The sequence below is a fragment of the Saccopteryx leptura genome, chromosome 2 (genome assembly GCF_036850995.1).
Source record: "Saccopteryx leptura isolate mSacLep1 chromosome 2, mSacLep1_pri_phased_curated, whole genome shotgun sequence".
Classification (NCBI taxonomy): domain Eukaryota; kingdom Metazoa; phylum Chordata; class Mammalia; order Chiroptera; family Emballonuridae; genus Saccopteryx; species Saccopteryx leptura.
Window position 1 is genome coordinate 312,567,385 of NC_089504.1, and position 21,486 is coordinate 312,588,870.

At 41.2% G+C, this 21,486-nt stretch overlaps 1 protein-coding gene across 1 annotated transcript in view; it reads right to left on the reverse strand.

Moving 5' to 3' along the window:
- Window positions 1-21,486, reverse strand: part of DGKI (diacylglycerol kinase iota) — a 356,858-nt gene that overhangs the window by 89,103 nt on the left and 246,269 nt on the right. The window contains 1 exon segment of the mRNA XM_066362797.1: window positions 18,429-18,529. Within this exon segment, the coding sequence (XP_066218894.1) occupies window positions 18,429-18,529 (101 nt within the window).

The window sequence follows — 21,486 nt, forward strand, 5'->3', positions numbered from 1 at the left end:
CTAGAAAAGCCTTTCATTCGGTACAGATCCTTGGAGGTCCTTTCTATCTGCTATCTAGGATGCTGCTAATATATTCATAAGTTGGTAAATGAAGCCAATTAGATCTTCACATTTACTCAGTTGAATTTTGTTTTTTAACAGTACCTACCTGACTGGGTTATAATAAAGATTAAGTCAGTGCCGGCAGAGTACATAATATCTGCAAGGTATTCACCCCTCCAAGCCTTATTAAATTAATCCATTTCCCCCACTTCTATTATCAACATGTGCTGGTCATTTGTAAAGCCTCAAACCAATTTCAGCAGACCAAACGGGGAGACTTATATAGCAGAAAATGTGTCGTGCCAGTTTCTAATGGCTGGAGCTAAACCTAAGTAAGTCAATAAAAAAATCAAGCAAACCTAAGAAGAGACAAGAGGAATCATGGCTGGCTGCTTTATGACACAAGCAAAGACTCAGAGCCAGAGAAAAAGCAAAGAGTCACTTCTGACACTAAAATTTATAAAAACAGAGACAACTCACAGCAGGGATTTCATTCCCTGAAAGATCCTGTGATGTGTTCAGCAAGGTGTTACTATGGAAAGACAGGGCTGAAAACTTAGTATTTAAAAAAAAAAAAATGAAGAAGAAAAAGAAGAAGACAAAGGATTTGATTTTATGACACATGAGCCGTTACAGGGCAATTGTTGTTAAAACAGAACTGCAGCTAAATAGAGCCATTTACCTGTTCAAATCACAAACAAAACTGCCTTCAATGGGATCATTAAAAGAAGGTATGAGACCTTAAAGGAAAGCCTCTTAGAATTGCAAGGGTTTGCAAAGGTTGGGTTTTAAGCTCTAATATATACATAAAAATACTAGAATTGCAGAGACTCTGTGGAGGCAAAATAAAAAGGCTGTCTCTTTCTAAAAAAGACCAATACATATAATCACAGCATTGAAATTCATAAAATAAGAAGGGATTTGGAACAATATGGTACACCATCAAAAATATAGGTAATTTTAGAATGACTATTTTATGTTAATATTCAGAGATATGTTTATTAAAAACTTGACATTTCCTTAAGCATCAATGTTAGATTTACTGACAATCAATTCAGTTTATGTCAAGTATGCATTTGCTTTCCATCAAGCTATTTACAGTCTTATAAAACCAAGAGTCTGAAAAATATAGAAAAGAACATTAAAGTTAGGTAAGCTGTGTTTGGCGATGACATGTTTAGATACCACAAGCATAATCCATGCAAGAAATAAAATTGGTAAGTTCGACCACATTAAATCAAAACTTCTGCTCTGTATTACAACTTCTGCTCTGTGAAAGGCATTGTTAAAAGAATGAAAATCTAAGACACTGGAAAAAATATTTTTGTAAAACCCATATGTGACAACAGACTAGTATTCAAAATATACAAAGAGCTCTTAAAATTCAAAAATAAGTCAATTAAAAACTGAACAAAAGATGTGGACATCTCACCAAAGCAGACATATAGTTGGCAGATAAGCCAACTATATGAAAAAGGTGCTCAATATCACAGCATCAGAAAATTGCAAATTAAAACAACATAGTATCACTATCTATTAGAACACCTGAAATTGAAAAAAACTGACATCAAATGCTGGTGGGAAAGTGGAGCAGCAGGAATACTCATCGTTTGCTGGTAGAAATGTGAAAGAGTATCTTCACATTGAAAAATAGCTTGCTAGTTTCTTCTAAAAGTAAAAAAAATCTTACCACACAATCCAGCAATTTCACAAAGGAGTTGAAAACTATGTCCCCACAAAAATTGGCACATGAATGTTTCTAGTATGTCTACTCATAACTGAAAAAAACTTGGAAGCAGTCAAGATGTCCTTCAATAGGTAAACAATGTCCTTTAATGAATAAACAAACTGATCATCACACAACAAAACATTAGCAACGAAGAGAATTGGGTTTTCAAACCACAAAGGACAATGGAGGAACCTTAAATGTATATTGCTAAGTGAATGAAGCCAGTTTGATGTGGTCACATACTGCTTGATTCCAACTTGATGGCATTCTGGAAAAGGCAAAATTATGAAGACAGTAAAAAGATCAGTGGTTTCCAGGGGTTACAGAAGAGGGATGGGTGAATAGGTAGAGCTCAAGGGGTACTTAAGGCAGTACAACTATTCTGTAGGATACCGTCACAGTGGTACATGTCATATACCTGTGAAAGCCTCTAAAATTGTAGAACATAATCATACATCCAAGTTCAAAGTATGGCTTTAGTTAACTGTAATGTATTACATTGGTTCATTGACTATAACAAATGTACAACACTAATGCAGAATTTTGGTAATAGAAACTACATGCACTCTAAGTGCTGGGATCATTTGAGGGGATATATGGGATTCTGCACCTTCTACTACATTTTTATGTCAACTTAAGCCTAAAAGTCAAAATAAAGTTTACTACTTAAAAAGTAAAAAAGCAAGAGAAAGGGAATTGTTCTGAATTTCCTATAGACAGACGCTATGCTGATATCGGAGAATAATGACACACAGAAAAACAAAGGTTACCTATTTTCTTACCCATGGCATTAACACTCTACAGGAAGTCAGTAGGATAATGGGGACAAGGGACTGGAAGTAAAATCAAGGTGACAAGACAGGCACCAGAGCAAGATAGGGCCATAAAGGAAGATGGTAAGGGACAAGCAGAATTTCTTCATTTTACATCATTAGTTCCAAATGTGTCAGAGTCTTGAGGAACTAAAATTCTAACTTGAGAGCTGACAATAATTAAACAATGAGTTGGCAATATTTCTATCCAGTGGTTTCCCCCTGTTTGCCACAGTCCATTTTATAACAACCTGTCATCATTCACTGCCCACTGATCACCTGTAACCAACAGGGGAAATTGACAGGCATATTAGCACCAAAAAAAAAATCAAAACATGACACCCTAAGAACTTTATACCTCAACATGCCATGCCTGGGTCTGTCAAAGGTGTCACAACCCCTGAATTCTAACTTTGCAGCTTGGGCTAAACCAAGTCCTTCCCGAAGTGAATTCAAGATGTCACCCATAAGATAAAAGTAACTAAGTAGTGTCCAGAAACTAGCAGGCAGGTTCTTTACAAATCTGTGTTCCAAACTACACATCGAGCTCTCCTTTTTATCCTGATAATATACTACCTGAGAAGGCAGCTCAAAGGACATACAACTCATTTTTTTTTTAATCCTCTTAAATGCTTTGGCACATATCATCTTGAGTAATAACTCCTGGTATTCATTTTCACTTGATTTTGCAAATGTGTATCATGTGTACAAGAAATTGTGCCAAAATATTTTTCAGGTATACAAGTCACTCACTTTATCATTCAGCACACATTTGAAGATTTTCTTGTGCCAGGGACAACTCTAGTGCTAGAAGTTGGGCAAACAACACTGAGTACAACAGAGTACCTGCGTTCAAGGTGTCACAGGTGGGGGAGAGTGGAGTGACATAAGATTAGCATGCTGATCGTGCACCTTGTAGTAGGAATTCTGACAGACTAGAACCAAATGTGTTTAGAACCTAGAGGAGCTGCACATTTCCCAAGACAGGACATGCTTACATGAAAAGTTATTTCTCAAGTGAAGAAAAATAACATAGGTAAATAGAATTCTCTAAGTCTTAGACCACCCTTAGATGCTAAGAAATCAAGGCATGAGAAAAAGCAAAGGTTTAGGACTTAGGAAGAGGGGTAGTTGCAGAGTGAAAAGGTGGTGAGCCAAGGCCAGACGCTTTGGTGTTTTGGGGGAGGGTTTATGCTAAGGAGCTGAGATGCTAAAGAGTTTTCATCAGAATATAAAGATTTCAGATTTTTCTTTTTTATTAAGTGAGTGGAGGGGAGGCAGAGAGACAGACTCCTGCAGGCACCCCAACCAGGATCCACACAGCAAGCCCCCTACCAGGCGATGCTCTGCCTATCTGGGGCCGTTGCTCTGTTGCTCAGCAACTGAGTTATTTTAGCGCCGGAGGCGAGGCCATGGAGCCATCCTCAGTGCTCAGGGCCAATTTGCCCGAACCAATCAAGCCATGGCTGCAGGAGAGGAAGATAGAAAAAGCGAGAGAAAGCCTGACCAGGTGGTGGCACAGTGGATAGAGTGTCAGACTGGGATGCCGAGGGCCTATGTTCGAGCCCCCGAGGTCACCAGTTTGAGTGTGGGCTCATCTTTGGTTTGAGCAAAGCTCACTAGCTTGGACCCAAGGTCGCTGGCTCGAGCAAGGGGCTACTTGGTCTGCTGAAGGCCCACGGTCAAGGCACATATGAGAAAGCAATCAATGAACAACTAAGGTGTCGCAATGTGCAACAGTAAACTAATGATTGATGTTTCTCATCTCTCCATTCCTGTCTGTCCCTGTCTATCTGTCTCTCTGACTCTCTCTTTGTCTCTGTAAAAATATAAAAATTTTCAAAAAGAGACAGAGAGAAAGAGAGAGAGAGAGAAGGGGAGGGAGCGAGGGAGCAGTGGAGATGCAGATGATCTCTTTTCCTGTGTGCCCTAATCAACTATCAAATTCGGGACATCCACACACCAGTAGACACTCTATCAACTGAGCCAACCAGCCAGGGCCAAAGATTTGAGGTTTATATCGATCAAGGAGGCCTTAATGTTCCCCTTTGCTTTACTAAACTTCAGATAGCTTTTTCCCCCTGACTATAGACCCTTTCTTTACACTGAAGACTTTCTATTGTAAATTCCCTCTCTGCCACCTTTGAGATGTAAATCTTCTCTGAACAGTTGGACTACCTGGGAAAATCTCAAATACCTGGGAGCCATTTATTTGAAATAGAATCATTAAGGAAGACAGTGCCCTAGCTTTCAGTCTTAATGGGTGGGTAGGAACTTAACTAATTGTTGCTGATAAGTGACAATTAGCAAACACAGGTAGCCTAAGTGCACTGCTTAATGTTTCCACTAATGTCCTCCACTACTTTTCTACTAGCTCATCCCAGAGCTTAAACAACTCCCCCACCTGTTACACAGCAGAGTTGAGTTCACTTGGTCCTTCCTACTGCAAGAAGCTTGAGGGTCTTCCTTGCCTGTTTAATTTCCAGCTCAATCATTCTATGACAACATTTTCAGCAAATCCTTGGCAGAGATGTGGTTGACAAATGAATGGGAGACAAGGTGAGTGGCAAGCAGGTGAGTAAATGACATGAGTAATGGTGAAGTCTGGAATAAAGAAGTGACAGTAAAGATAAGAAAGGAGAGATATACCAGACAGAGATACTGTCAAAGATTCAGCTCTGTGATCAATTGGACAGCACAGGAAAATGACCAAGGGTGACTCAAAGTTGTTTAGTGGGCATGTTTAGAGTTGCAAGCATTTTCTAACTTGCTCAATACCACAGTGAACTGAGGCCAGTGGAGCTAGATGGAGTACAGAATAAAAAACGGAGAGAGAGCGGGGGGGGGGGGGGGGGTGAGGAGAAACAAATTACGAAAATAATATGAAAGAAAGTAGCTCTTATAATGATGAATGGCAAAGATCACTTACAAATGTCTCAAAGACAGTTGATAACACTTAAAATATCTGAAAGGGATTTTGGTGTTAGAATGATAGAATACTGTTACAGGCAGATTGGGAAAGCCTATTCCCAAACCTGCAGAACCAAGAGCAGAGGGAGGAAGAGGGAGGAAGGAGGAGGAAGGAGGAGGAAGGGGGAGGAAGAGGGAGGAAGGGGGAGGAAGAGGGAGGAAGAGGGAGGAAGGGGGAGGAAGGGGGAGGAAGGGGGAGGAAGGGGGAGGAAAGGGGAGGAAGGGGGAGGAAGAGGGAGGAAGAGGGAGGAAAGGGGAGGAAGGGGAGGAAGGGGGAGGAAGCGGGAGGAAGGGAGAGGAAAGGGGAGGAAGGAGGAGGAAGGGGGAGGAAGGGGGAGGAAAGGGGAGGAAGGGGGAGGAAGGGGAGGAAGGAGGAGGAAGGGGGAGGAAGGGGGAGGAAGGGGGAGGAAGGGGGAGGAAGGGGAGGAAGAGGGAGGAAGGAGGAGGAAGAGGGAGGAAGGAGGAGGAAGAGGGAGGAAGGGGGAGGAAGGGGGGAGGAAGAGGGAGGAAGGGGGAGGAAGGGGGAGGAAGGGGGAGGAAGAGGGAGGAAGGGGGAGGAAGGGGGAGGAAGGGGGAGGAAGGGGGAGGAAGGAGTAGAAAGAGGGAGGAAGGGGGAGGAAGGAGTAGAAAGAGGGAGGAAGGGGGAGGAAGGGGGAGGAAGGGGGAGGAGGGAGTAGAAAGAGGGAGGAAGGGGGAGGAAGGGGGAGGAAGGGGGAGGAAGAGGGAAGAAGGTGGAGGAAGGGGGAGGAAGGGGTAGAAAGAGGGAGGAAGGGGGAGGAAGGGGGAGGAAGGAGTAGAAAGAGGGAGGAAGGGGGAGGAAGGGGGAGGAAGAGGGAGGAAGAGGGAGGAAGGGGGAGGAAAGGGGAGGAAGGAGGAGGAAGGAGGAGGAAGGGGGAGGAAGGGGGAGGAAGGGGGAGGAAGGGGGAGGAAGGGAGATGCTCCACAGACACCCACCCAAAGCCTAGACCACACAACAGGAACTAAGAATTCATTACAGATTTTTTTTTCCTATGTCTCTTTCCAGTCGTTGGCACACAGGACACGATACACAGGAAAGCAGAAGGGAGAAAGAATGATCCAGAATAAAAGGATGTTAAAGCAGTCAGTCTACTGAACAAAGGTAGGAGTCGGAGGGAGAATGCAACCCAATCATGGCTAACATGTTTAAAATTGCATGAATTTTCTTTGTTCCTACTCCTAATGAATTCCTGCATGATCAGTGATAAGCCAGGGGAAAGCATGGGCAGAGGCCCCATACTCTCTTCTAATAAATAATAGAAACCAAAAGTCCAGATCAAACAGTTCTACGAAATGTCAGCATCTTCCAGCTTAACGTGAAAGTTTACTGACAACGATGCAAATGCCTATTTTTGATGGACAGTTTCCATTTCAAAGCAGATTCCTAATGTCACATGCCATGAAATTCTCGTACAACAAAATGACACATAAAACTCCTTGGAGTTCTTTCCCAGTGTTAAATGTGACAGAAGCTTTTGACTGAGAGGTTATAGAATGTATTTGACAAGGGACGTTGGAAAAATAATGTAATTTTTTCCAGGTATACTCATCTAGAAGATAATATTTGCAAAATCCTAGCTACAGGGCAGAACTACCAGTGACAATTTACTGCCACTGCCCTAGTATTTGGGAGGGAGATAACAAACACATGCCTGTGACATTGGATCTTGGCTACATGGCCTGGCCTGCCAAGTACATGTGAAAGTCAGATGAGGCATTAAGTATGAGGCAAAGATGTCTAACTGTCCCCAAAGCTTAGTTAATGCTCAGAAGGATGGTAAGAGACACTGGTTCAAATCTCTTGCACAGTTTTAAAACCATACTGTCCATCACACTGTACGGTGATGGGCAAGGTCACCAACAGTGAGACGCTGGGGACACATTAGTCATGCCACTCTGAGTTTCTGAACTGATTGGCTACATGTTGAGAATTAATGACAGAAAGATTTCCTCAAATCTGCTGAAGGAGCCCAAGTCTCTTTCTGGAAGCAAAAAGAGTAAACAAATTATGCACAGACAGCTGTTGTACAGATATCTGAAACAGGGCAGTTTTGAGCAAGCACACCCTTAGCATCTGATAACCTCAGGAACTCTCTAATTCTGTTTACTGGTGACTCCAAACGAGCGGCAGAGAATCGGGGACGCAGGGAGCCCACTAAGTACTAAGAAAGAGTGCTCTCCACCAGTGTGATCTGTGGAAGACCTGCAGCTTTTACCCAGGTAATTAGCACACAAAATTGGGCTTCTGAGCCCATCTGCAAAGAGTTTGTTTTCAGCCTAGCACATATTTCTGCCCTAGGGTCCACTCAGTTTAATATCTTTACAAATAAGTTGAAAGCATGTATAGAAATATCCATCTTGTTAAGGATCTGGAGCTTTCTCTGACTGTACTGTTAGATTAGACATAGCCCGGAATTTAGACTGCCTTATATTTAGTTTTCTGATTTAATTACTCAAATTCCGAGCCGAGAATATTTGGTTTGACAACACCGTGCCAAAAAGAACTTTTAAGAAAAGGTCACTGTTCACATTTTACGTTGTACTTTACTTAGCTAACTCTGACACCTCTAAAAAGAAGTCATTAACTTGTATTCCAATTTCCTGATTTTAAAAGAGTAGGGAGATCAGGCCAAAGAATATAGAGAGAAACTTGGAGGCTAGTGACCATAGGAGTCTAATCCTCTGGAACTAGAACAGCGCTGGGTACACAGTAGGTATTCAATAAAATAGTTATAAATGAAGAAGTGGATGAACAGACTCAGGATTCTGGCATGAGGGTGTTTCCTTCCTGGCATTGGTTAAAGCATCAGGTGCTGAGTTACATAGACAAGATGGGGCTTTTGCAGCCGAAGTGACCCACCCGGATCTATGATGGCACTGAGGCACTCAACCCCTCAGCTGGTGGCAGTGTTAGCTCTGCCGATTGCTCATGGCTTTCTTCTCCAGAAAGGAAGCTTTCTCACTCAAGGCGTGTCCCTCCCAGGGGACAGCGTGACCTATATCCAATCTTCCATACCTTGACTGAGACAACTCTAAGCGGCCATCCCAGATCTAAATGTCCCTGCAGCCATCCTCTGTCGTGACTGCATCCCAGCTCGGTTTCTTCATCCACCCCGTCCCACAGTCTGCCCTCTTCACAGCTGTTGTCGTCTCTTGGAGAATCCCCAATGAACCTCCCACATGGAAAACTCAAAAGTGTCAGAGTCTGTTTGCCAGGAAACCCAATTAATAACAAAAATGATGATGCCAACTCTTTTTAAAAATACATTTCTATAAATGCAGAGCTGTGTCTTTACAAAAAAAATGAGAGATAAGATGAGAATTCTTATTAAAATCCCACCATAGCTATATGACTCTTAAGTGTTCTTGTGATAAAGCCTGTGGATCATGTACACGAGAACCTTCTGTGAACCCTGATGCACCATGCAAATACCAGGTGTTACTATTTAATAAATATGATGTCATGACTCTGCAGTGACTGATGTCACTCTCACATTAACACAACAAATAATGTAACAATTTTATATATAAGACTCTTGGAAGAAGTCTTTAAAGAGACACCTAACTACTATCTGAGTTGACATCCCAGAATTGTCAACCTGGAAAGGTGACAACAAAATTGAATCAGGCTAGCATACCATCAACAAGAACTGGTCCTTACTGTGTGTCTGTGTGAGTGCATAGAATAAGCCAAAGAAAAGGAAAAACAATCCTTTGGGAAGAGACTGAAGGATATACCTGTAATTGATTGTTCTCATTACCAAGGACTAAGTTCTAACAATAAAATGATTGAATATTATCATCAACCCTTTAGGCTCATTTCCTCACTTGAGACCTAACATTAACATCTAACGCAGCACAGCTTTGAAGGCACTTCTTATTTTCTTATAAACAAAGCATGGCTTTGGATCATAGAATTAGACAACAAAGAAAGTTCTATTAAAAATAAGGTCATCTTTCAACCTACCATTCCCCTTAGCATCTGAATCTTTGAAGTCAGAAGACAGAGCGCGAACTCATTTATAAGTCAAGACCCCCAGGAACTGAGGAGTTGGTCTATGTGCTTATGAAAGCTAATGAATTCTGTGATTCATATCTAAAGCGCTGCTTAGCAGTTCTTTAGAGAAGGCCACTCATTGTCTTGCTCTTCAAATTGACTTTCAAACTTTCTCCTCTCTTCCTGAACAGTGATGCCCTCCCTCCCTACTATTGGCTAGTAGGCATGTTTCTTATTCACAGAGTAAAGTCATTAGAATAGAACTTCTGCTTCTCCCTTGTCCCAAATACCCCCATCTGCAGCCACCGTACCCACTCCTCTGCATTCCCTCCCTGTACTCTGGAGACCCCGCCCCCCCCAAACACAAGCCCCATCTCCCCCTACTCAGGGGCATTGCTCCTGCAGCTGGCCCTCTGTCTTCTCAATCGAGTTACCCTCCAAGTGGATTGGTCCCATAAGCATGCACACATTAGCATACACAGCTATAGTATTTTATAGATTAGAGAAAACTCTCCCCTTGATTCCACAGCAATCTGGGGTGGGGGTGAGGGTTACTTTCTCTGCTGCCATTTGCATGTGAAAGCACTCTATTCACCAGCACCTCTGTCCCCATTCACCAGACAACCTCTTGTGATATCACTAATAACCATCTTCTATCTTAGTATGCACCTCACTCCATCTCTCCAGAGTGTCTGACACAGTTGTCATCCCTTTTATACAACACTTTTCTTCTCTTAGCTTCCAACCAACAAGCTTCTAGATCTTTTTTTCTTTTTCTATCTCACTCTGTGCTTCCTTTGATTTCCTTTGGGTACTCTACACCTCCCCTTCCTCTGTTCACCACGTTGTTGAGGCCAGAACCTCAGAGCGAGGCATCCTCCAGTTGCCTTTCCCCTTACAGAGTACGGCTAATGCATCATCTGACGCTACCAGTATTATCTCCAAATCCAGAAACCATCTGTTTCTCCCCAACGCTGCTACTGCTGCCAAGTGCCCCAACCTCTCCCACTCACCAGAGCATATTAGCCTGTACCGATGCCCCTATTTCCACCTTCACACCCCAACCACCAATTCTGCAATCAGCATCCAGAGTAATTCAGAAAGAATGCACTCATGCCATTAGACATCTTTCCAAAGAATTCCAGTAACCTCCTCATGACACGCTAAATAAAACCAAATCCATCTCTGTGGTCTCCAAGCCCCATCTGTGTGCTGGTCCTTTCCTACAACCTCAAAATCATTTCCACCCCCATTGCAACCAGCCACGTTCCAGCCATGTGAGCGTCCTTGGTGTTCATTCACCATTCCAAGGACTGTGGCATCACATGGCCTTGGCATGTGCTGTTGCCTCTATCTGGGACACTCTTCCGCCAGAAATCCATGTGTGTGCTCATTCTGCCTTTGAGGTCTCTACTTACATGTCATCTCTTTGGATAGCCCCCACCCCCGATAGCCTTATCAAAGCTAGAATCGTTGGTCATCTTTTGCTTTATTTCCCTGGTAATACTTCCTGTTCCATTATATTATTTGTCTTCCTCTCCCATGGGAATAAAGCTCTGTGGACATGGATGCTTTTAAGACCCCCATAATTTGAAACAGTACCAGAAATGGGGCAAGTAGTCCATGAATATTTGTTGAATTTATGAACTGATTATTTATATGAGAGTAGAGAGAGGTCCAAAATGAGAAACCTGCCCAAAAAACCAGAGTATAGCAAATTAGGACAAAGTCAAAACACAAAAAGGCATTTGAAATGGGATTGGAGAAGGTTTAAAAACAAATATATTATGAAAGGTATTTTATAGAAGAAAATAAGAACTACTCCTCAGTGGGCATAGAGAGCATGGTGAGTAAATAAGTATTCCAAATGTCAGGCCCTTGGACAGTTTCCTTAAGTTTCTGTGCCTCAGTTGCTCAATATGTAAAATGGGGCTAAGAATACTACCTGTCTCATACAAAGATGTTGGAAGAATTAAATTACATGACATGTGCAGAAAAGTTAAGAAATTTCCTAACTCACTGTAACAGTATAATATGGGTTAAGTATTATTATATTTACTTACTATTTTGTTTTTAATTAAAAAATGAGATATTTATTACAGACAAAACATACACACATACACACACACATATATATGTATACACACAGAAAAAAGATAGAGGAAAAACTATAAAAGAAACTAAGCACAAAACTCTGGGTAAATGACACATCATGAAAAAAAGACTAAACATAAACACACTTGCAATGGGATGGACAATGGCCTTCAGAAGACAGATTGACATTCTTTAACTCAGATTTCAAAATGGAATGCCAACCGCTACCAAACAGAGGCCTAATCTCTCCTGAACAGCTTGGTTGTCAACTTGTTAAATGAGGGGGAAAGATTCAATTTCAGATGAAGCAATTGATAGAAATACATACATACATATATATATATATATATATATATATATATATATATATATATATATATATATATATATATATATATATATATATATATCAGTGCTCCTAGCAAATGCATGAAGCAAAATGCACTAACACCATTTTCTAAAGCTCATACTCATTACAATGAGTGATGCCGGAGTTTTAAAAACTTTACTAAGGAAACATTTCAGGAGGAAAAAATTAAACCCTATGCAATGTCTAGAGGGCTACGGATTTATTATGATATAGTACATCTTAGGAAATACCTAATTTAACCACTGCATTAAGCAGATAAGGCTTGAAAAGGAAAAATGCATTGCCCAAGGTCATCCAACTAATTAGAGGTTAGATTAGCTTTTCTCATTCTTGTGTATATATTTGATATATTCCTTTCCTTTAGTTCTGCAAATGGAGTTTGGTAGGAAAACAGGTGGTGTTTCTGTAGTTCTCTCACAGTCCTCGGCACATGATAAGCATACCCCAGCAAATCTGAGACTATTTCTGTTTGAGGGGTTTTAGTTTCTGTTCACCACTGTATGTTCAGAGTAAGCACTCAATAAATATGTACTGAATAAATGATAATGTTTTCAACCTTTACTGCCTAGCATCGAATGTGGTATCTGGCACAGAACTGATGCACATACAGTTTCTGAAGGCATGGATGCATCAGTGAACGAATGGGCCCATCATTTTGGCTACCAGATGATGCAAGTATGAGACTGTATTAAGACTTAAGAAAGGGAATTTGCAGATATCTGCCCAAATCACCAGGTACGGGCATTCAGTGTTTACAAGTCTCGTAGGTTTAAACATCTTGCCGTCATAGCAGTCTCTGAACTAGTAGACACAATAAAAGTGAATTGAATGATTAATTATATTTCCTTCCCACACCCTTTCTGTGTTATTTACCAGCATTTTCTATTCTATTTCTGAATGTGCGACAGTGATATGGTGGGTGGCAGTGTGTGCACTATGAAGTGAGAGGTATGAGTTGAAGAGGTCAGCTGCCCTGAGCTTGGATACTGGGCCTGAGATAAAGGCACGCTATGACAGCAGTGTGTCTAGCAACAGCAACCACAACAATCCTAGCTACCAATCTTGGAGAGCATGCTCATGGGCTGGATTTTTGCACCAGGAGTTTCATGTCCAAGATTACATTTAACCCCCAGCACCGTATGAGGCTGCAACTGTCTTCTCATTTAAGAGGTGAAGTATTCGGTCACTAGAGAAATTACTTTGTCAAGGTTGCAACTGAGTTCAAACACAAACTTTTCTGACTCTTCTACGAAGTCAGGAAAAGAAAAAAAACAGGAAAATTCCATTACAATATCATTAGTCTTTATCAGAAAATAACATACTGGTATTAGATATTATATATTATAAATATCCAGATGCTATCCATTATACTGAGCCAATGTATGTAAGACGGTTGTTGAACATTCTATTCACTATACAAAAATAGTTAGTCCCCGCCTACCTTTATAGGCTACATCTGTTTTCAATTCATTCTAAACTAGGTTTTGCTTTTGTGTTTCAAGCCCCAGACTTGTATGAATCATCCCAGTAACTCAAACGTGCAGAGTAAGGCAAAGCCAGCAGTAAAGTTTAGACAGTTTACATGGGACAGAGTTAAATCTTGGCCACTATCAGGTTATTCTAGAGATAAAAATATATGTCATATATCAAGAAAACTCTTTTCAAGTTAGAAATATAGCAGGCTTTTTTTTTTTTCAAATTCTTAAAAAAATTTATTAAATTTATTGGCGTGACATTGGTTAATAGGTTTCAAGCGTGTATTTCCATGATACGTGATCTATATTTTTCATTGTGTGGCTGCTACCCAAGGTCAAAAGGGGGTGGGGGATAATAAAGGGTAAAGGGGGCCAAATACATGGTGACGGAAGATAACAGATTTTCAAAGCCAATTATCCTTCATCTAGACTAAATCAGGGAAAGGAAAGAATAATCCCCCCACAATTTTTTTTTTTAGTTCTTACAGCTGGACTAATAATAAAATCATAACATGGACACAAGGCTAGATTAGCAGGAGAGAAACCATTTAATATGTATGCATGGGCAGTTATAACATAATACTCCAATCACAAAATGATGCTCAAAGAAATACTCAAACCAGGCACCTTTTAATACTATTTAGACATACAATACACTGGTGAAGAATTGACAGGACAAATAACTTAGCATCCATCAGAGAGGAATCTAAGCAGGTTTGGGTGCTGATTAGTGAGGAACCTAAACAGAATTGGGGCATGGGTAGCAAATTCATAAAGAAGCAACAAGGTTTGTTATACCTACTCCTTGGCTCTGAGTTCTTTATATCTTACAATAAGAGAATTCTGCCTCCAGGTTCAAAAATAGTACCCTTAACATGGAAGATTTATCTTCTACTTTTAGGGGGACAGAGAGGTCAGGGAATTTCTTTCACTGGCCATTCTTAAGTAAGTAACTTGAATCCAAAATAATCAATATGCTATGGAGAGATATTGCGGCAGCGTGTCTTGGGCCCAACAACTATATGATTACATACTTTATAATAGATCCTGTTCTATATACTTCATTCAGATTATAAGAGTGAGTCTCTACTGTCATTACTGTAAATTTAAGGGAAAAAAAATTTTTAACATGGCTACTTTCTCTGTAAGGTCCACCTCTTAAGTTGAATAGATTTTCATCCCTTGGCCATCATAACCATTTTCTCGAGGGTTGGTAATTCATAAAACCACTGAATCAGACTCTAATTGTTATAAGTCTGAAATTTACCAGCAAGAGCTCAGGGAGGAACAGGCAAAGACTCATCTTCTTGTGCTATTATTTTAGGGTAAATGCCCCCAGGTGAGTTGGGGCTAAATGAAAGGAGAATGAAATGTATTTGAAGTAGCACAGTCATCCTTTTATATGCTAAAATAAACAAGGCAATTAAAAGGACTGCCGCCCTGTAATTAGCAAGGAGTCCTGCCTTCCAGATGGGAAGTAGGGCTTTGTTAGACAACAAATATTCAATTGGCAAGGTAATATAAATCATGACCCAGACACAAGAACAAGATTCCATTAAACAGTGATGGTAAACAGCCCACGATGCCTAGATGAATCTCTTGGTATATCATCAAGAAAGGAAACTAATATTTTAAACTCAGTAATGTACAGTAAGTAAGTAGTGCTCTAGTTCAGACTTGGAATGTCGACAATAAATAAATGACCTAAGAGTATTCACTCCCTTTTTGCTTCTAGGATGCAGATCAGCCTGACCTGTGGTAGCGCAGTGGATAAAGCATTGACCTGGAAATGCTGAGGTCGCCGGTTCGAAACCCTGGGCTTGCCTGGTCAAGGCACATATGGGAGTTGATGCTTCCAGCTCCTCCCCCCCTTCTCTCTCTCTGTCTCTCCTCTCTCTCTCTCTCTCTCTTCTCTCAAAAAATGAATAAATAAATAAATAAATAAATAAATAAAAAAGAATTTAGGATGCAGATCAGTACATTCCTAAAATCCCTTTTATCTAGATGTGTTCTATGAGTTTCATTGATTTAATGCTTCTAAAATAGGATGCCTATTTTGGCATGTACGTTTCCCATGAATTTGAACTGGTTTTTGCCTTTATACTCAACTTGACCTCTGCCAACCCTCCCAGGAATCTGTAGTTAATCGCAAGAGAAGCGGAGCAAAACAGTAAGAAACAAGTAATAACCCCAAAGGACAAGCTTTCCTGTGCCACCATGGGCTAGAACAGGAGTCGGGAACCTATGGCTCGCAAGCCAGACGTGACTCTTTTGATGGCTGCATCTGGCTCGCAGACAAATTTTTAATAAAAATAATAATAACGTTAAAAATATAAAACATTCTCATGTATTACAATCCATTCATTTCCTACTGCTCATGTTCATGGTTGTGGGTGGCTGGAGCCAATCACAGCTGTCCTCTGGGACAACACCAAATTTTTATTGGATAATGCGTAATGCACATAGGTCATTATATGGCTCTCATGGAATTACATTTTAAAATATGTGGCACTCATGGCTCTCTCAGCCAAAAAGGTTCCCAACCCCTGGGCTAGAAGCATCATCACCATATATTAAAAGCAGAGTGAATGAGCTGGCCACTTTTACTTCTAATGAACAGATTTGTTTTTGTTTTTTGACAGAGATGGAGAGAGAGTCAGAGAGAGGGACAGATAGGGACAGACAGACAGGAAGGGAGAGAGATGAGAAGCATCAATTCTTCATTGTGGCACCTTAGTTCACTGATTGCTTTCTCATATGTGCTGTGGCAGCGGGGGGGGGGGGGGTACAGCAGAGCGAGTGGCCCTTCACTCAAGCCAGCGACCTTGGGGCTCAAGCTAGCGACCATGGGGTCGTATCAATGATCCCACACTCAAGCCAGTGACCCCGCGCTCAAACCTGATGTGCCTGTGCTCAAGCTGGCGACCTCAGGATTTTGAACCTGGGTCCTCTACATCCCAGTCCAACAATGCTCTATCCACTGCACAACTACCTGGTCAGGCCAGATTGTGTTCTTTAAACCCAAATCTTTAGAATGAGATAACTCTTTGATCCCTCCATGGAGTGTTTCTTTGTTCTTTTGGGTCTCAATGACAACTGCTGAATTGTTGGATCTATAGTTATACCAAATCACCTCCCCTCAATTTGATATAGGAAATTTTCTCACACAGAAGTTTTATCGTGTTAAGATATGAGACTAAAGCTCCTGCCAAGAAATGTCATTCTCTTGTAAAAACTCAAGTCATAACTATTTATGCCGACGATGAACAGATAATGCATAGAAAAGATAGAACAGATCGTTAAAATCCACAGAGAAGCCAAAAATTTCAAATGTTTCCTCATTGCCGATTGACTTCCTTCAGAGTTAATGGTAAACTGCCTAACAGCACTCCCTTGAGATCCATTCTCTTGTTTAATTTTCAATACAGTACTCATAATCTATTTGTTTAGAAGTTTGAATCGAGAAAGAACATGAAACACTATTCTTTACAATTAGCAACCTCTGAAAGTCAGTTTCGTTTACCTCACAGCCAGACCTCCCATTGCAAACATATATGCCCATCACATTCTGGATTGGATTAGATTTTGTGCTAGTCTCTCACTTACAATCTCACTGACAGTAAAAAATGCAATCTGTCATTGACAAAAAGGAGCAATGCAGGGAATTATACCTCCTCCATCTCCAACTTTCCTAGCAAAGGAAACGAGAGTGAAGGGTAGAGTGATAAGGGTGGGGCGGAACTAAGGGGTACTGACGTTTATGGTACAGAACTAAGTGGGCGGAGGAAGTTGAAGCAGCAGAGAGAACTGAGAGGGCAGTGATCTCACAGAGTTCCCTGCTATGTAACAGGAACAACACAGAACTGGGTCCTTGCTCACTGTCACCTCCAGATCCAAAAGTCCCTGCATCCACCCGAGAGGGTCCTTAGATTTCAGGATTTCCATCCACAAAACCCCACACCAGACCACAGGTTCAGGAACTAGAGCTCAAAAGGCATTGTCTTAGAGATGCTCCCCCACTCCATCCCTGCCCTTTTTAACTGTGTCTTCCGCAACTCCGGGCAGATTCACTCTTGGAGCCAGTTCGGTGTTTTAGCGCATAAATCTCTGATTTTGTACAAAATGCCTTTCTTTCTGTTGGCATCCCTCCCATGTCCTTGGACACCAGTCTTGATTTCCTCTGACTTCATTGCAATTGACTATTGGCCTCCGTAACTATGGGGGGAGTCCAGGACGCTAACATCTAACACATCTGGGGCCTTATCTTCTGGTCTAGTTTACCCAGTTTTCTCATGTCTCATGACACAGGGATCTAAAACAGTGACTAGAATATAAAAAGTGTCCAATAAATACTGAAGGACAGTTGGGGTGACCTGAAAATCAGCTGTATATTTAAAGAAGTGCCTAGAAAATAGAAACATGGAGAAGTAATTCATACATTAACTTAACCTAACATTTTAGAAACAATAACACACCATCCATGAATCAATTTATCATTACACTGAGTATCCCGGGGCCTTTCTGTGACATCATACAATCACATCACAGCTAGAAGTGTCGGATGTGTCTTCATGGATAACTCTGTCACACCTGCATGAAGCATGAGGACAGTATTTGGCAATGCCAGCTTCCAGGAAGACAGGTAAGCTATCTCAAGAGTTTTCTAGATGTTACTAGACCAGGTGGTGTCACCAACTTTGTGCTTTCTTGTTATCATGAGTGAAATGATTTCATTTCCTCTTCCATTTCCATTTTCTTCAGCCCACATATCATTCCTCGGGGTTCACGTGTGACATCCCTTCCCTTCATCCCTCTCACCAGGGTTTTCAGATACAAGACGGATCTACCCATCAAACCAAGAAGGGTCAAGAAGCAGAAGGTGGGCAGATCACAGGAAACCAATCAGGCATGTCCAACTTACAGGCTTCCCGGAGTTTCTCTTTGTCATAGTGGAACCCTTCATAGTCTTGCAAACTGACTTTGTTCACGCGGATCCTCAGGCGGTCTGGGACAGACTGGGGACTGCAAAACAAGAACCGCACAGTCAGACAAGAACACCGGAGCGGACCTGGGAGTCACGTGCCCCTGCAGGGACCGAAGGCGACATCCTCTCTTCGTGCTTAGAAGAAAAAGTTCACAGTCAAACCAGCAATTATCAGGAGAACACTTCTCCAAAAACCTGAAGTTTCTGAGAGTGGGATTAAGGGCATGGAAATAAGCAGAGAAAGCATCTGGAGACCACTCCTATCATATCTGCTATTAATCTAGGGGAAATTCTCAAAAGAGCATGGGTTTGTTCCCCAGTAAGTTGCATGCAGCAGACCTAAAAGCAGCGAGCGGTGGCGTAGAGCAGTAAAGAGATAGGGGAATACGTCGTGACAACCAAACATGGCTGCCTGACCCTCGGAAGAGACAGGGAAATGATCAGAAGCAAGCCAAGCGCCCTAAAAGCACAGGACTGCGACTGAAACAGCTCTAGACCCCTCACTAGTCCCGAGAGCCCCTCTGGTCCAGACGTCCTCCAGCAGAGACTGCCTGTGATGGAGCTTCTGAGCTGCCAAACGGAGACAGAGATTTAACACATGCAGGATGTACTTCTGTTGGGAAGGGAACAAAGCATGTATTTCATTTTAAAAGAATTCAATCCGTACTAGTTCAGAGTGTTTAACAATATGGAAGAGGGGAGCACCAAACTTCCTGAGGCATTTGGTTCATCTTCACAATTTCTTGACCTGTATTCTTAAGTAATGTTTTCAAAACAGTTTAATTATGAGTATTTGTTCAATAAAACACATTGGTTTTCATCATCACCACTACAGATCAGTACATTTCTTTCAATATGTTAGTATGACACAATCTCCACTTGTCCTTGAATATTATCTTATACTTGGATGTCATTGGTTCAGATAATTTTCTCAAATGGAGGATTGATTCTCCTTTCTCATAATATGGGATAAAAGTCAACACTGAGTCAAGTAGAAAGAACAGCATTACTCCTTAATTCATTTCAATAAAGGAAAGGAAGGGAGGGAGGAAAGGAGGTAGTAAAGAAGAAAGGGAGTGAGGGGAGGAGGGAATAAAGAAGGAATAAAGGAAGGGAGGAAGGGAAAGGAAAGAAATAAGGAAGGATGGTGGAAGGATGGAAGGAAGGGTGGGAGAAAGGGAAGGACAGAAGGAAGGAGAGAGGGAGAGAGGGAGGAAGAGGAAGGGAGGGAAGAAGAGAAAGGGAGGGAGGGAGAGGAAAGAGGAGAGAAAGAAAGAGAGAGAAAGAAAGAGAAAGAAAGAAAGAAAGAAAGAAAGAAAGAAAGAAAGAAAGAAAGAAAGAAAGAAAGAAAAAGAGAGAGAGAAAGAAAGAAAGAAAGAAAGAAAAAGAGAGAGAAAGAAAGAAAGAAGGAAAGAAAGAGAAGGGAGGGAAGGAGGGAAGGAGAGAGGGAAGGAAGAAAGAAAGAAGAAAGGCTAGATGGAAGAATTGATACTTTTAAAATACTGTCAGAATACTGCTACTTCTACCTCAAACACACACATACACACACACACAAACACACAAGCATTTAATTTCTTTGAAATTCTGGAAGAGGTAGAGGAAAAAAATAATTTAATTTTCTTCTCTAAGACTATATTTTAGGGCAAAAAACAGTTAACTTCCTACATATAGACTCCCACTCTACTAACCCCCCAAAATACATACTAACACATATACACCCATATATAGACATGTATACATCTATACATAGTTTTCTCCCCCCAAATACACACACACACACACACACACACACACAAACACAGATTTAGATATAAGTGCAAAAATTCTAAAGAGAGATGGTGGGCAGATAAAAATGTCTGAGATTTACTGAAATAAAAATTAAGCCAATCCTAAACCACAAGATGGATGTTTCTGAGGGCAAGCTGAGAAGCCATATTCAACAGTTGCATTGGTGTATTCAGTCAAAACGTGTTTGTTGGGTGTCTACTTTGTACTGGGCATTGTGCTGGAGACAGGCAGTGACAAAACTGACATAAATATTCAAGTGGTGACAGGAGCTAGGGTTTGACAGCAGGTTTGTAAATTAGTAGAACAGACCTTAAATATCACGCACACCCACACCATTATTCACAGTAGGAAAACTGATGTTCAGAAAGATAATGTGATTTGATGGTCACATAGCTACTAAGTGGCAGAGCTGGGAGCAGAGCTTTGGAGTCTTCACTCAGTGGTTTCATGTTCCTAATGTCACATGATGCCAAGAATCCCATGGGTATGACAGCAAAGTCACAGAGCCTGGATTGACAAAGTCAGATGATCTCAATGTGGTGCTCAGACTCTTTACAATGAACAGTCGACAGAAGCAGTTTAGTCAACTGTGGTACATTCAAACAGAAGAACGCTGGGCAAATATTACACACAAGCATGCAGTTCTACATTAACCTAGGGAAAAGTCTGACATCAACATACTGTCAGGTGACAAAAAGTCAAGGAAAATTATGGTATAATCTCCTTCATGCAAACTGGCGCCTTGGAATGTGCATATGTAGAGAAATGTCTGAAGAAATGTTCAACAATCTGGTCCCCAGCAGTTATTTCCACATAATGGGATGTGGGGATTATTTGACATTGAGTATCATCATTTAAAAAATAATAATATAATTATTTGAAAAGCGTGTCAATATGTAAATGAATGATGACAACTCAGAACAAGAGTAAAAAACAGAAATTATAACTGAGAGTTAGGTATTAAATATGAGCAGATAGGAAAGACTTTCAGCAATGAACAGAGTGACCATACAATGTTCATACTAAACACTTATCCTGACATAAAGAGGGGTCTGATCTTTTTATTTCCAAGTTCATCCCAGTGACCTGCATAGGCTGTAATGAGTGAATCTTTTCCTGCAACTGTAGCAGATAAGAGCAAAGATGGAACTGTCGCACGTGGTGGCCCATCACACTGTCAGGGGAGACCGGGGAGGAAGGAGGCTGA